At 29.0% G+C, this 17,117-nt stretch overlaps 1 protein-coding gene across 1 annotated transcript in view; it reads left to right on the top strand.

Moving 5' to 3' along the window:
* Positions 1-17,117, top strand: part of LOC107448958 (SEC14-like protein 2) — a gene marked incomplete in the record, with an annotated part of 60,205 nt that overhangs the window by 20,037 nt on the left and 23,051 nt on the right. The window contains 2 exon segments of the mRNA XM_071182995.1: positions 6,786-6,848; positions 13,312-13,405. Coding sequence (XP_071039096.1) covers positions 6,786-6,848; positions 13,312-13,405 — 157 coding nt within the window.

Genomic DNA, 17,117 nt, shown 5'->3' on the forward strand with positions numbered 1-17,117 from the left:
TGTAATACAAAAATTAAATACTTTTGTATTAATAAAAGCATTAAAACTTCATTCCTTTTCATTAAATATCTTTAGTAAAGGATAAGGGTAGAAATTCTATTTTGGGACTTCAAGGCTAAAAACATGCCAATGAATAATAATTAGATTTATACTTCAAAAGAGAAGTTATTTTAAGATTTTTCACTTCCATATAAGGAAAGATTAAACGATTTGCTATGAGTAATAAATAAATTGATGAGGCGCAAGAATACAGAAAAAGGCAATATGACTAGCCTCTTAACAACTTTTAATCATCCTATAAAATGCAGGAGCAATGTTTTTGCGTGACTTTTTGGTGTATAATGTTTACCAACTAAACTTCGTCAGATCTGACGGTAACTCTGTCTCTCCCTCTCCGTCTGGAGAGGGATGAAAATGCTATTTCACCATCGTTTAGTAAAATAAAAGATTATGCCGAAACTGGACTCGTTAATCATGCTGCTCTCACTACTAATTTACTAAAAAATAACGGTGTGGTTACACCGAATATTTCAAGCCTGCAGGACTTTTGCTTTGTGCAGGAAACCCCTTGAAAGAAAATTTTTGTGCAATACTATCTCTTGGGATATAGGCCTAAAGTGACCGCTACCTCGTCGAGAAGGATTCCTCATCCCTTCGTCAAAAATCTTGGATGAGTTTTTCACCCCTTTGAATTGAAGAGAAAAACTTACTTCATTGGATTCCTGATAGAGATAAAAATGTTTTCGATTAGAAATCCCATCCCTTTACAAGTGACCTACGGAAAGTTTAGTTATGCCAGTGTTACTCTGGATTAATCGTCGATGAAGTGTTTTCTCACCCCGGAATGGTTTACGATGGTCTACTTAGATGTTCGGCATTCCCTCCCTCCCTCCTACTCAGAACTCAAAGAAAAATAAGCTTCAATTTCTCCTTCTCTCTCGGTGAATTTATGAATCATTTTCACGAAAAGAAAAAAAAAAATGTATAATTCTTTCCTATCAACTTTAAATTGATGTTGTGGCTTTTAAGATATGTTTTGGATTAATTCGAACTTTATCCAGCTTTGTATCCTTTAAGTATTTTTTTCTAAAACATTTAGTTCTTTGATTTTTACTGATTAATAAGAAAAAGAAAGAGCGCGATTGATTTTTTTTTCTCTTCGCCAAATATGGAAGAAGAAAAAGTGATATATAAATTATTTTTTTTCTTCTTTCTCAAAATTTGTGATACTGTTATGATTACATATTTTAGTGATAATTTTTTTTTTTTATTCTGAATAATTGAGTAAATTATTAATGTTGGATTGCATTTCTTATATTTATATTCGTTTTATTTTTAAATTATGATATATTTTTTTTTCTTCAACGAAATTGATGAAGGTCGACGTTGGAGAGTAGGGTGTTCATTTTTTATTGAAATTAGATATGAGTAATGAGAAAACTTTTTATTATGAATAATTGAATAGAATGTTTTTAAGAGTTAGATTGCATTTCTTGTGTTTATATTGCTTTTTTTTTAAATATGATATGTTTTTATAGAGCATTTAAAATGTTTTTGAAGGAAACAAATGCGGTTCAAACGTCAATTAAATTAGTAATAGCAAACAAAATTAAGTTATTTTTTTTTAAAACTTTTGTTTCTTAATGATTTATCACGATTAAATCGAAAAAAAAAAAAAAACTTAAAGGAAATTTGTAAAAATTTTGCTTTTTCGGACTTGTTTAAAACTAAATATTTCTATGAAAAAAAATGTGAAAACTTAAAATGTTACCCAAACAAAAGGGCAGTTAACACTTAACAAAATTTGCGAGTTTCCCTTATTACGATAGGCGAAATTTTTAACTCAGTTAAGTTTTTATACTTGATACTGATTTACCATATGCTTTAGTAGGGTTGTAGACTTGCAAAGATTTTTGTTTGTTTATTGATTGTGTCGGGCCAGTTGTTACTTAATTTGGTAAGAGATTGATCACCTCTGCTAATTCAAACAATGACAACTTATCTTTGCACATTAGACAGCAAACTTCTCAAAATGTTAAGGTTAAAAATTGTGGAAAAAAAAAAGTTTGATGTTTCAGTAAAAGTAAACATCGAAAAAATAAAAAAAAGTTGAGGATGTTTCAGTAAAAGTAAACATCGAAAAAATAAAAAAGTTGAGAATGTTTCAGTAAAAGTAAACATCGAAAAAATAAAAGGTTTGATGTTTCGACAAAAGTNAAAAGTAAACATCGGAAAAAAAAAAAAAGGTGAAGGGTAACAAAGAGAAAAGAAAAAATAGGAAAAAGGAAGAATAACCAAGAATCTGATCACAAAATAAAAAAAAAATAAAAAAGTAAGTAAGCAAAATTTCGAAATACTACATGTATCAAAACTTAGGAAAAATCACAAACTACAAATGTTAAAATTAAATCATGAATAATGTCCAAAATAAATGTTTTTATTTTCTTCAAAGGAAGAAGTAATCCCTATATTTTTGAGAGATCCGAATCGCGTGTGGAGATGTTTGGCGAGGAAACTTGAATTTTTTTTTCTCAACACAGTGGAAAAAAAAAAAATAAAAAAAAAAATTATGAACTATTTTTGTTTTATCCAGTCTGGATCTCTCAATTTCACAATGCTTCATGAAATTCTGTTTTCCTCCATTTTAACGGGGAATACAGAATTTCATCTAGTAAATAACCCCATTAACCATACAGAATCTTAAATTCTGATTAAATGACACTTGTTGTCCAAGTCATTTTGCATAAAAATTTTGTATATTTTTGTGTGGAAAAATTTTTGAAAAGTTTAATAGAAAAGTTATAAATTTATGTTTCAATTTTCTTTCTGTTTAGTTCACTAAACAGATAAATTTTATTATTAGGTTTTTATTGTTGTTACTGTAAAATAATTTTTTTTCACATGTTGAAAAAAAGTTATTTGTAAAAAAGAGGACAGTCATATCAATGTAAATTTTATAAATTCATAGTATTCTAAATTTTATTATTTTGTTTTGGCTTACCAAAAAAATTTTTTTTTGGGGGATGTACTACAAAAATTAAATACTTTTGTATTAATAAAAGCATTAAAACTTCATTCGTTTTCATAAAATATCGTTAGTAAAGGATAAGGGTAGAAATTCTATTTTGGGACTTCAAGGCTAAAAACATGCCAATGAATAATATAATTGGTACAAAACTATANTATATATATATATATATATATATATATATATATATATATATATATATATATATATATATATATATATATATATATATATATATATATATATATATATATATATATATATATATATATATATATATATATATATATATATATATATATATATATATATATATATATATATATATATATATATATATATATATATATATATATATATATATATATATATATATATATATATATATATATATATATATATATATATATATATATATATATATATATATATATATATATATATATATATATATATATATATATATATATATATATATATATATATATATATATATATATATATATATATATATATATATATATATATATATATATATATATATATATATATATATATATATATATATATATATATATATATATATATATATATATATATATATATATATATATATATATATATATATATATATATATATATATATATATATATATATATATATATATATATATATATATATATATATATATATATATATATATATATATATATATATATATATATATATATATATATATATATATATATATATATATATATATATATATATATATATATATATATATATATATATATATATATATATATATATATATATATATATATATATATATATATATATATATATATATATATATATATATATATATATATATATATATATATATATATATATATATATATATATATATATATATATATATATATATATATATATATATATATATATATATATATATATATATATATATATATATATATATATATATATATATATATATATATATATATATATATATATATATATATATATATATATATATATATATATATATATATATATATATATATATATATATATATATATATATATATATATATATATATATATATATATATATATATATATATATATATATATATATATATATATATATATATATATATATATATATATATATATATATATATATATATATATATATATATATATATATATATATATATATATATATATATATATATATATATATATATATATATATATATATATATATATATATATATATATATATATATATATATATATATATATATATATATATATATATATATATATATATATATATATATATATATATATATATATATATATATATATATATATATATATATATATATATATATATATATATATATATATATATATATATATATATATATATATATATATATATATATATATATATATATATATATATATATATATATATATATATATATATATATATATATATATATATATATATATATATATATATATATATATATATATATATATATATATATATATATATATATATATATATATATATATATATATATATATATATATATATATATATATATATATATATATATATATATATATATATATATATATATATATATATATATATATATATATATATATATATATATATATATATATATATATATATATATATATATATATATATATATATATATATATATATATATATATATATATATATATATATATATATATATATATATATATATATATATATATATATATATATATATATATATATATATATATATATATATATATATATATATATAAATCTCATCTGGATTTGTCTTATACAGTCGGACTTCTATTTAACGAACTTCCATTTTACCAATTTCTCTGTTTTGCGATTTTTTTCGGGGAACCATGAACATTTTAGAAATTTCCTCGTAAAATAACTTCCATAAAGCGAAGTGAATTTTCTTTGAGATCCACATTCCCTATTTCCCAAAATACTTCAGAACATTTCAAACTTGTTAACGCATTTTATAGGGGAAATGACCTTGAATTGATTTCACAGTCACTTAACTTTCAGAAGAGGCAGTGAAATCCCTTTTCCCTTTTTGTTTGCATTTTATACAGGAATCCATGCCAAAAATCAATTTACGAGAGAGGATAACAGAAATTTCTAAAGCATGGAACTATGATGTTACTGATTGTAGTATTCTTAACAGTTTTGCTAAAGCTGGATTCTAAGTCAGCGCGGATAATTTGGAAAGAGCGGAGGGCGAGGAGGATATTCTTTTAAAAGAACTTAAAAAAAAATATGGGTACAGCTAAGACAGAACCAAAAAATTAACGTTGATGCACTGATTAATTATTTTCTTTTTATTGATTCTGAAGCTGTAACCGCAGAAACATTAATTGAGTCCGATATGTAGGAAAGTGTGAAAAATAAAAACAACAAATTGTGAGGAAGAAGATGAATACAGAAATAACGGCAGGCACTGAACTTTCGTTCTTCGCCTTGCCGTAAGTGTTGCTCATTTATCGATACCCAAGTGGGCACCTGTGAACCGAAGTCACGGAGGCGGGCAACATTACCCACGCCACAAATACCCATTCATAGGGTGGGATACATTCACACATCAGAAGACAACACAGAGAGAGAGAGGGAAACATCCATGCCCAGAGCGGGATTCGAGCCCGCAGCCATTGATTTCGCAGTCAGGCACGTTAACCACTCGATCACCTGCCCGGCAATACAGATATTATGAATAAATCACCAGATCTTAATATTATTAAATGCTAAAATCATTTGAAACAATTCCATAGTAGATAATAATTTACAAGATGTATCAATTGCTATTTTAATTATGGCCAGAATTTATAAATTTAAAACCTTTTTTGTGTTGTTTAAGTATTTCAAACGGTGATTTTCTATTTAACGAATTTTCCATATAAGTAGCTTTTTATCTGGATTCAGCGACTTCGTTAAATAGAGGTTCGACTGCATATACAAGCATATATTTTACATCCAATCAAAAACATTTGAAGAACGAAAAAGAAAGAAAACACCCTTTTTTTCAGAGCTTAAAACTTTCCCTTCTGAATCAATTTAGTCTTTCTACCTATTCCCGCAGTGGACTGATCGTAAGGACACGGTTCGAAGAAGAACACCGAAGTCAAGCCTCTCTGATTGCTGTCAGTAAGCGGGTGGGTGACCACTTTGATCAGTCTGCTTAGGTACTGAGGTTGCGAGGTATCGGTCCTCTTTAAACTATTCTACCGCAAAGTGCTCGACATCGAGCGCAGATCGTCGGGCTACCAAAGCAGTAGTGCCATCCATTCTGCAGAGGATCAAAATTGCGATGGCAAGTCTTCGGATCATACTCAGGGATGTTTCCCAGATCGTCGCCAATAACCTATTGTGCAGCTCCAGTGTGACGTAAATAAAATACCTACCTACCTTTCTACCTCTTCCAGTGGTCTTTCGAATTTGTGATTTTTGACTCGCCATTCCACTTACTCGAACCTTGTTCCTTGACATTCGTAGTCTGGCAGAATTGACGCATGCGCACTAAGAGTGCTCATGTGCAATTACTTAAAATCTTACGTATGGGAGAGTGCGGAAGCTAGCGTAAATTTGTCTAATATCTTGATCTTAGTCACTTATTAAATAAATGGTTTTATGGAGAATTTAATTTCATAATGTTTCAGCACATTGTATGGAGAAGAGAAAATCAAATTGATACACTTCTTGTCGACTTCAAATGCCCAGAGGTAAAGTTATTAGTTTACTTTTAAAAAACAATAAAATGATTTGTAACTGTAGTTATTATAAATGTTTCTTATTTATATTTTAAATAATTAGTTACTAATTATTTGGTTATATTTCAAAGAAAAATACCAAGTTTTCTTCACAATATTTTGTTGGTAGAAAATTAAAAACAAGATTATGATATGATAGCTTTTTTAAGCTGTTGCTTTTCATTTTCCTTATCATTTATCCTAATCCAGTAATATTTTTTATAAGCTGGAATTAAAAATTTGCCTATTCGAATAAATCTTTCTAAGAGCTGAATTTTTTTTATGAATGTGTAACATTGACTTTTTTTTAACTTTGCGCTAGCAATAGCTTATTATTTTATAAGTTTACACTTACATAAATAAGCAATATGTGCCTTTAAATTACACGCTGTAGCTGGCCTTGACTACCGAGGTTTCTCTTACGTTTTCACTTTTACTTTTTGACCCTACTAATTTTTTCATTATGTCTTTTCTTATTTTTATCCTTCACGCGCCCTTCTGAGGATGAGCACCGTGTTTTGAGAGCTCGAAAAATGCTGACCTTTTTACCATGTCTACAATGAAGCAAATAAAATTTTGAGTAAATCGTGTGTTTCTTTCCCATTAATTTAAAAATAATAATCCTTCCATTTGCATTTACTTACTCTTGATCTAGCAGTATAAATTAGCTATTAAATTTAGCCTTAAAATTTTTTGCAAGTAATAATTACTCAAATTTATAATTGAAAATTTATTGAGTTGGAGTGAATTATTGGGTGTGATGTAGAGACCTTCAAGAGGAAAAATCTCATAACATTTAAAGATGATGAATTATAAAAATCCGGAGTCTTACGACACAGAGCTAACGCAAATAGCTATCACATTCGCAGTCACGAGTCAACTACCATCACGATTTATCAATCCAGCACAAGTGATAGCCAAAGGAGCGATTCCTGAACATTAGAGAGGATGGACTAGAACTCTCTGCGGACACTCATTCCGAAGTAATTTTTTGCTGGAGCATCTTAGCTTTAATTCTTGAAGTACACAATGTTCTTTCTATTAGATCATTCTTTTGAACTTGAAGCTAGATTAGCGTTAAGCTTAGAAGCGTTGATTCCCTCCCTATAATTGTATAAGTGTTTCCATTATTTTGACCAATCCCTGTAGTTCACGAGAGTAAAGAAAAGAACCTTAGTTAAAAAGATTCAAAATCATGCCGGAGAAATTTCGGAAAACCAAAATTTCAACTATAGCGGTCGAATAGTATCTGAGTTGTGAATCGTATTTACAAAATTTGATTTCTCATTAACTATTCTTAAATCCAATGATTCCCGCAGTGGACTGATCATTAAGACACGGTTCCCAGCAGATCACCGAAGTTAAGCATCACTGGCAGCGTTCAGTGGGTGGGTGGGTGACCACTTGGATCAGTCTGTGTAGGGACCAAGGGTGTGCGGTATTGGTCCTCGGTAAACTGTTCTACCGTAAAGTGTGCGACTTAGCCTGCAGGTCGTCTGGCTTCCGAAGTGGAGGTGCCATCTCCTCAGCAGAGGATCAAAATTGTGATGACATGTCTTCGGATCATCCTTAGGGATGCTTCCCAGAACGTCGCCAATAGCCCATTGTGCAGCTCTAGTTCGATGTAAATGAACTACAACAACAACAAACCTATAATTCAGCGAAAACTTCTGGCGCTTGTAAAATATATTTGCTCATTAAGGCATCTAACGTTTCAGAATTTTCTTTGACATCTTTTGTTCTCAGAGTCAAAATTACCACTTTTAAACCAACACTGACTCATTAGTAAGCATCCCACATCTATCTATAATGTTCTACTTCAAATAGAGCCTCCCACATCAATCTATAATGTTCTACTTCAAATGAAGTTTCCCACATCAATCTATAATGTTCTACTTAAAATAGAGCCACCCACATCTATCTATAATGTTCTACTTCAAATAGAGCCTCTCACATCTATCTATAATGCTCTCCTTCAAGTAAAGCTTCCCACATCAATCTATAATGTTCTACTTCAAATGGAGCTTCCCACATCAATCTATAATGTTCTACTTCAAGTAGAGCCTCACACATCTATCTATAATGTTCTACTTCAAGTTGAGTCTCACGCATCTATTAATAATGTTCTACTTCAAATAGAGCCTCCCACATCAATGTATAATGTTCTACTTAATGTTAATCCAGACCCCTTTATCGACCCTCTCCCGTTTAGCATTTTTTTAAATAAAAAAAAAGCATTTAATAGCAAAAAAAAAAGAGAAGCATTTCATAGCATTTTTATTTAGGGTAGGTAACAAATTTTAAAAGAAATCAAAGATTGACTATCTAAAACCAAGAAGAAACTCTCTAGAAAAGAATTTACCGAGAGCTGATTTTCCTTTCTCATTGTAAGATAAACGTTTTCATTTTGATTAAATAGATCTATACTGTGCAAGTTTGAGAAAATTATTGACTTGGATTGCGCGGTATATACACAAATACCCGTTGAAATAGATACAGAACATTTTTCTAACTGCCGAACTGTTAACATTTATATTAGAGTTTAGTAAAACTACGTTTACACTTCTACAAAATAAGACGAATTGGAAATTAAAACACAATAATGGCTCTTTTACCATTAGGAAGATAACTTCCCACCTACATGATCTAACAAGATACACCTGAGCGAAGCACCGGTCTTGCTGTTATAACTAAGGGAACACTAATTCCAGCTTCCGTTTTCGATATTCTAGCCAAACATATTTATCCAAATGAATTAATTCTTAATAAAACAAATAATAGTAATTCTTCAGCAAATTTTTTAGATTTGACTCTTAATATTAATGAAGATAAAAATATTACATTTAAACTTTTTGACAAAAGAAATGATTTTAACTTTCCAATAAAAAAATGCATTGATTTAATGGTGATTGATGCTAACTTAGCCAATAATGGTTTTTTCCTAATATTATTACCAATCAAATTCATAGATTTTACAGGAATAATTCTAACTATAACGAGTTTTCATTAGATACTGATAAATATAAAAACGATTTAATTAATAGCCATTTTCCTAGTTCATTTCTTAAATTCTATTTCAAAAATATCTTAAAAAACTTGGTACATTAATTTTTATTTTTTATTTAATTTTACTGCTTTTAGAATGAGCTCTGATTTTTTTAAAGGTAGGAACTAACTATGATAAACTGTTCCTAAAGCCACTGGACGGAATAGTTTGGATGTATGACCTTTTATACTGGATTAGTTAAATATTTTTTAAGTTACATCTTAATAATTTGTACCCTCTTAAAATTAATTTAATTATTTAAATTGTCAAGTATAATAAACAGTTTAATATTTAATTTATTTATAAATTTATTTTTATTATTATTATTTTTTTTAATTATTATTTTTGTATAAATGGAATGGGCTCTGGTTCATAAAGAACCACTCCAAATGAATGCAAGTGATACGTGTAGTTTTTGAAATTATGTAAGGATGTATGAATGAAGGATAAAGTCTTTAAACGGCTTTCTATCCATACGTGCAGGCTCTGACTTTTAAATAAGTCACCCTATGAATAATGGGAATGTGTATACTTTAAAATTATGTAAGGTTGTATGAATGAAGGATAAAGCCTATAAACGGTTTTCTATCCATATGTGCTGGCTCTGACTTTTAAACAAGTCCCTCTATGAAAGATGGAAATGTGTATACTGTAAAATTATGTAAGGATGTATGAATGAAGGATAAAGTCTATAAGCGGCTTTCTATCCATTTGTACAGGCTCTGACTTTTAAATAAGTTATCGATAAGTTAATGATGGAATGAAAATGAATGATTTTTTCCTTTTTAGTCTGCTAATTAAATTAATCCGTTAAGCAATTTTTATTTTTTATTATTATGAATTTAATAACATTTTCTCCTTTTTTGGGTTTTAATAAATTAATTTCCGAATAATACATTTTTACAAATATTTTACTTTAAAAAAATTTTCCTCTTCTTCGAGCAAATATATATTTTTTAATTTTACTTTATTCGAATCAAGCTATGAGCACAACTTCCAATATTTTACCTCTCCGCGAATTTTGCTAACTGTTTAATCATTGTACTTTTAAACCTAAACCGCATTTTGCTACACGCCGGTAAGTTTGATTACTTTTTTCTTTTATTTCATGATCTTTTTCAACAAAATGTTTTTTGTGATGTCGACACATATAAAGAATAATTTTTATCTTAGGATAATTATTCTTTATTCAGAAATATCGCATTAATTTATACCAATAGATGCTCCTTGATAACGACTATTGGTTTTCCCATTTTTAATTTCTCTTTATATAAATTTTTATTTTATTATGTATATATGTAACATAAAAAGCTTCTATTAATCTTTTTATGTTAGTTTCTTCGTTACAAAACAACTCCTAATTTATTACTACTTAATTCTCAAATCGAAGCACTTTATCACACTTTTAAAAAGCCACATCCTGTTTCTAAATCCATTTTTGGTCCAACTATGCATAAAATTAAATAAAGATATTTTTCCTTTTAAGCTTTGTGAGAATCGCGTGATCTATTTATTTAACCAATAGTAATTTCTGAGATTTCCCCCTTTTCCCTAAATAGAGACAATTTCGGATTTTTTGCAAGATTTTCCCTACCAGAAAGACTGTTTGCTGATGGAGTAAACATCACTCTTCGCTGTTCCTCCATAAGAAAATGATCTAAATAAAATACATCTGATTTCATTAAAATCCCGTGTCTGTTTCCCTGCTCGATCCGACTGCATCATTTTACAAGCCGAGCAGGATTATAAGAACAGTTGAAACGGGCGCAGGATAATAATTGCTAAAATACTTCTTCAAAATATAATTCAAAAATTAAAATAAATACAATTGGCTGAATCACGAAACTGATGCTGAATTGACATTGCTGTCTGAATGCTCTGAACTGACATTGCTCTTGAAACAGATAATGCTCGGGAAAATATCCTCTTTATTCCTGACTAAACGAATCTGATGCCAAAAATAATTAAAAGAAGATATTCTTGGGACATTCCTCTTTCATGTGTCCAGCGGAGTTGCCTCAACAGAATTTTTACGCTGCCCTGATTTGATTCCCGCCTACCTGAATGCTAAAAGTGCTGTGTGGTGGTTTCGGAATCGGAGTCCCTACTAGCTTACTGCCTGTCGGTCTCATTGAGGCATGATGGAGGTCCAGCCTATGATCGACTTGTTTCGATTGTGAAAGAGTGCATGATTTGTGAAAGAGTACAAAACCAAAAATGTCATCTGAAGCGGTAGCTTCGCGTGTGCAAATGTTTTATGATAGTGAATATGCGTGTTTCATCAAAAATTTAGAATGATTTATTAACTACAAAAAGGTGTATTTCAGTGTTTATTTTCATCCACAGTATAAATTTCTTTAATAGTATTTATATAACGAATGTTTATTTTTATCTGTGCTTTTGTTTTGATAATAATTTCAAAATATTTTTTTATTATCAAAGTAATAGGTGTTTGAAAAGCAAAAATAATAATAGATTTTGGTTATAATTTCTGAATTTCTTTTCATTCTTGTTATTTCATTTGAAATGATTATTAATTTTTATTCAATGATCTTATTTTCATTGTTTATTTTTGCATTTTAAAAACTTATTTACTGGGGGATGTAACATAAAAAGCTTCTATTAATCTTTTTATGCTAGTTTCCTTGTTATAAAACAACTCCTAATTTATTACTACTTAATTCTTCAAATCGAAGCACTTTATCATACTTTTAAAAAACCACATCCTGTTTCTAAATCTATTTTTGGCCCAACTATGCATAAATTTAAATAAAGATATTTTTTCTTTTAAGCTTTGTGGGAATCGCGTGATCTATTTATTTCACCAATAGTAATTTCTGAGATTTCCCCATACGAAAATGATCTAAATAAAATACATCTGATTTCATTAAAATCCTGTGTCTTTTTCCCTGCTCGGTACGACTGCATCATTTTACATATATATTATAAGTTTGGAAATCATTCTGTGAGCTTTGTTCTATGACACCTGTTTTAAAGTGATATTTGTACTGGTCAATGATTCAACTTCAACTATGAGTAAAAATTTGTTTTATTTGTAAAATTCCACTAAAATTTTTTTTTTTGATCAATAAAATATATTTCCCTTAAAGCAATTGTTCAATTGCTAATACAAGATAAAAGAAACTAAGAGAATTTCAAAAGTTAAATAGGGTTAAGTAAAGGTGGCTTGGTTTATTTATACCAGGTATTTTGTCTTTGTCTTATAACTTATTTGTACCCCTTAAATAATGTTGATTAATTCATACCCCTAAAATAATATTGATTCCTCATTTGTGTTTATGCCAGGTATTTTATCTTTGTCTTATACCCTATTTGTATCCTTCAAAATAATGTTAATTAATATTAATTCATCATTTGTGTTTATACCAGGTGATTCAAAAATATATTCCTATTAGCAGAATCGGATATGATAAAGATGGCTGCCCAATAACATACTTAGGTATAGGAAAAGTAGATGACATCGGTAATGTATATTTTTAATTCATTACATTTTTTCAGTAACTTTACGTGAATTTTAGTTATTTGAAAACTTTTATGATTATCTTAAGACTGTTTATCGAAAGCTCAATAGTTACATAAAACAAAATATATCAGCGAATGATATTTTTATAACTTTTGTGAGATTAGACCAGTTATTTACGTCGAAGAGGTCTAAGTCGTACCACTCTTCTCATTTAAATTTTTATAAGTCACAGATCAGTGACAATTGCATTTGAAATATTATAATAAAAATATAGTAATTTTGCAAGTTCTGTTTTTGCAAGGTCTGTAAGAGTTAAAATTTCGGAATCCGGTTGTTTAATTCGCTCCCTAAATGATAAAAACCTCAAGAAATATCGAGTATTTATGTTTAAGTGAATAGGTAGACAACACAAAATAATTGTTTTGTGGCGTTACAATTATTAAACATCAATTCACTAGTATATAAGACATACTAACTCTATTCAATATTGGGGTGCATTTTGTTATATGAAGGTTGACATAATCAAAAGATCATTCCCTACATTGGTATCCCGGACATGATAAAAGCTCCCTGATAGTAACGCCCATTTCGATGAATTGTCCGCATTGAACAATTGTTTTGCCACTCGTGATTGCGTCATCGTACTACTCGCGCTGTTGCTTCTCTGTCTCATTTACACACAAAAAGATTCTGTACACACTCGACTGCTAATAGCAACACAGGAGAAACTACACACACAACTGTGAACTTTATACAGCTCTCACCACAAGCGCTCAAACACCGGTGAACTTAACACAGCTCTCCCCGTCTTTCGCTAATACGGCAACTAGTGATATCCGTTTATCGAATTCTATCCCTGATAAAATACTGGTGGGGAGTATTGTGGTGTAACTACTACTACAATTATTAAATATCAACTCACTAGTATATAATGCAGGCTAAATTGATTTACTCTTGGGGTACCTTTTGATAAATGAAGGTTGACGTAAGACTCTTTTCCCACAGTTTAAGAGCATTATAAGAAATGTGATATTAAATCTATGAGTTGTTAAAAGTCTGGTAACAGTCTTATAAGCCTGTAAAATGTTAATGTGACACGTTACGTGCTACAAAGCTCTAGTATAATTTTTATTCGTGCTGATTTTTAAAATTAAATCTTCCTGAGATTTATCACCAATTTACGTTTTTTAGTTTTTAGAAATGGGGAAATTGTTTCGATGGAACCGTTATAAATTTTTTTTTTATATCCGTCGTGGAAAAGCCGACCCAGTTTTGGGTTTACGACTATAATGTTCCGTAGCCTTGTAATTTTGGACCAAATCAGAAGCCAAGGAAACTCCTGGATCAGTACCCCCAGAGGTATTGATTTGTTATGGGAACACGGAACGACAGATTTAACGTGCATCAGTCACCATTTACTACAGGCGGGGATCGAGCAATGCGAACTCTTAGTGCCCTACCAACCAGGATGCCCAGTGGTAGGGCACTAAGTTATGTTATGTTTATAATGAACAGGGGGGATTCACAAGAAAGTACGAAAAAGTATTCGACCTTAATTTTTCCTGCGAAAAGTAGTGCACAGTGGAAGGAGGAACCTTAATGCACATGACTGAATTTTCTCACCGTGTTCGCTTGTGCAACTCGCTGGCTGGTGGTCGCCAAGTAAGGTGCTGTTCGTAGTGTTCGTCGGATTTAGTTTTCTCGCAAGATGACTGAACGAATTGAGCAAAGATACTGCATGAAATTCTGTCTTGGTGATTCTGGGCTTGGTGATTCTCAAAGCCCAACAATTCGTAAGATTCAGCAGGTGTTTGGAGAAGAAGCGATGAGTGTAACACAAATTAAGGAGTGGTTCAACCGATTCAAAGATGGCCACACATCAGAGGAGAGTGAGCAACGGAGTTCTATGTGGTAGGCCTCAAACTGCTCAGAGTGCAGTTAATGTTGAGAGGTTGTGAAATTTGGTGATGGCAGATCGTCGTTTGACAGAGCGGGAGATTGCAGAAGAGGTTGGAGTGAGTAAAGATTTTGCACATGCAATTTTGCGTGAAGATTTGAACATGAACCGAGTGGCTGCAAAATTCGTACCCAAGTTGTTGTCGCCGGAACAAAAAGCACGCCTCTGCACATTCATCCCAATTGATCCACACTTTCTTAGCCAAACATGGAATTACAACCGTTCGTCAACCTGTCTACTCTCCAGACCAGTCTCCTTGCGACTTCTTGTTGTATCCAAAATTGAAGACGCCACTGAAAGGATCCAGTTTTGAGAGTAAAGAAGAGATAATGCTGAACGTGACGACGGAGCTGAACACCATTCCAAAAGAAGACTTCCAGAGGTGTTTCCAGCAGTGGAAGGATCGATGGGCTAAGTGAGTACAAGCACAAGGGGCCTACTTTGAAGGGGATTAGGGTCCCAACTTCGTCAGGTATTCGAAATATTTTTTCTGCCCAAAGGTCGGATACTTTTTAGACAGGCCTCGTATACAATTTCGATAAATGAAGAATAATGTTCAATTTTATACAGCAACGGAGTTCTATGGAACTATTTTGTTTTAGATAATGGCAGGTGTTCTATCTGTGACATCCCAGTCAGACGGCACACATACTCGGTAATCCGATTCCGCTGTATTTATCCTTTTCAAAGACATAAAAGCCTATTTCCACTGGTACTTAGGTACCTTGATAGATCCATTAGCATATTTGGTATTTAAACAGCACCTATTACTATACGTATTAATACCAATATAGAACCTCTTACCAAGATTATTAAGCATAATTGGCATAAATAATATGGTGTCGATTTTTTTTTCTCACTTAACCATAATGAAGAATAAGTACCTTTTTTTCATTAAATTTCCTTTTTAAGACATAACTTTTTCTTTATTTCAGTTATTGCTGATTTTAAGCTATTTAGTTTTTATAGAAAACGGTTTTAAAAGCAATACGTAGTTTAAAAGCAACCCATAAAATAAACACTCGGTTTCAGAAAGCATCAAAAAATCCAATTCGTAGAAGTGGGCATCGCACGCTATTCACATTGATGCTTGGATTTACCTGATTAAAATATTAAAAGTGTACTAATATATATATATATTAAAGAACGTACAATAAGCTCTTTTCATTCTTATTAAGTACAGCTTTAAGCTTGCATTCATTTTTGATATTATCTTTAAAATATAGGTAATTTCCCCAATATGCAATTGACCTGTATTATTGACATTTAGTTTTTTTCAACAATTGAGCTTATTTTTAGTACCCAGTATATTGTAGACTGATGCTTTTTTAAGGTTAAGGTGCCATGGTCCAGTATATATTTGCCCGGTATAGCTTACACTGATGTATTTTTAAGGGAGATTACCACTGCTCGTTATAATCTACCATAATGCTCAGTGGGGCCACCTATTGATGCTTAAGGTAACTACACAGGTGGATGCCATAAATATTTTTTTTAAAAAATAGCATGGTTTATAGTTTAATTTTAATCAATGGCTAATGCTAAATCCATAAGAAAAATTTATTTTTAAGCATCTTCTCCTAACGATCCAATTCAAATTTTTGAGTGATTTTTGGGATTGGGAGCTTGAATTCCCCCTCATGCTCTCCGAAATTTTAGAACTCTAGTACAAGGGTATTTGAACAGAAACGCGGTAACTCTTTTTTTTCATTAATATATCCCTACATTAATATGTACAGTCCGCAAAAAAAAAAA

Source organism: Parasteatoda tepidariorum, chromosome 7, assembly GCF_043381705.1.
Source record: "Parasteatoda tepidariorum isolate YZ-2023 chromosome 7, CAS_Ptep_4.0, whole genome shotgun sequence".
NCBI lineage: Eukaryota > Metazoa > Arthropoda > Arachnida > Araneae > Theridiidae > Parasteatoda > Parasteatoda tepidariorum.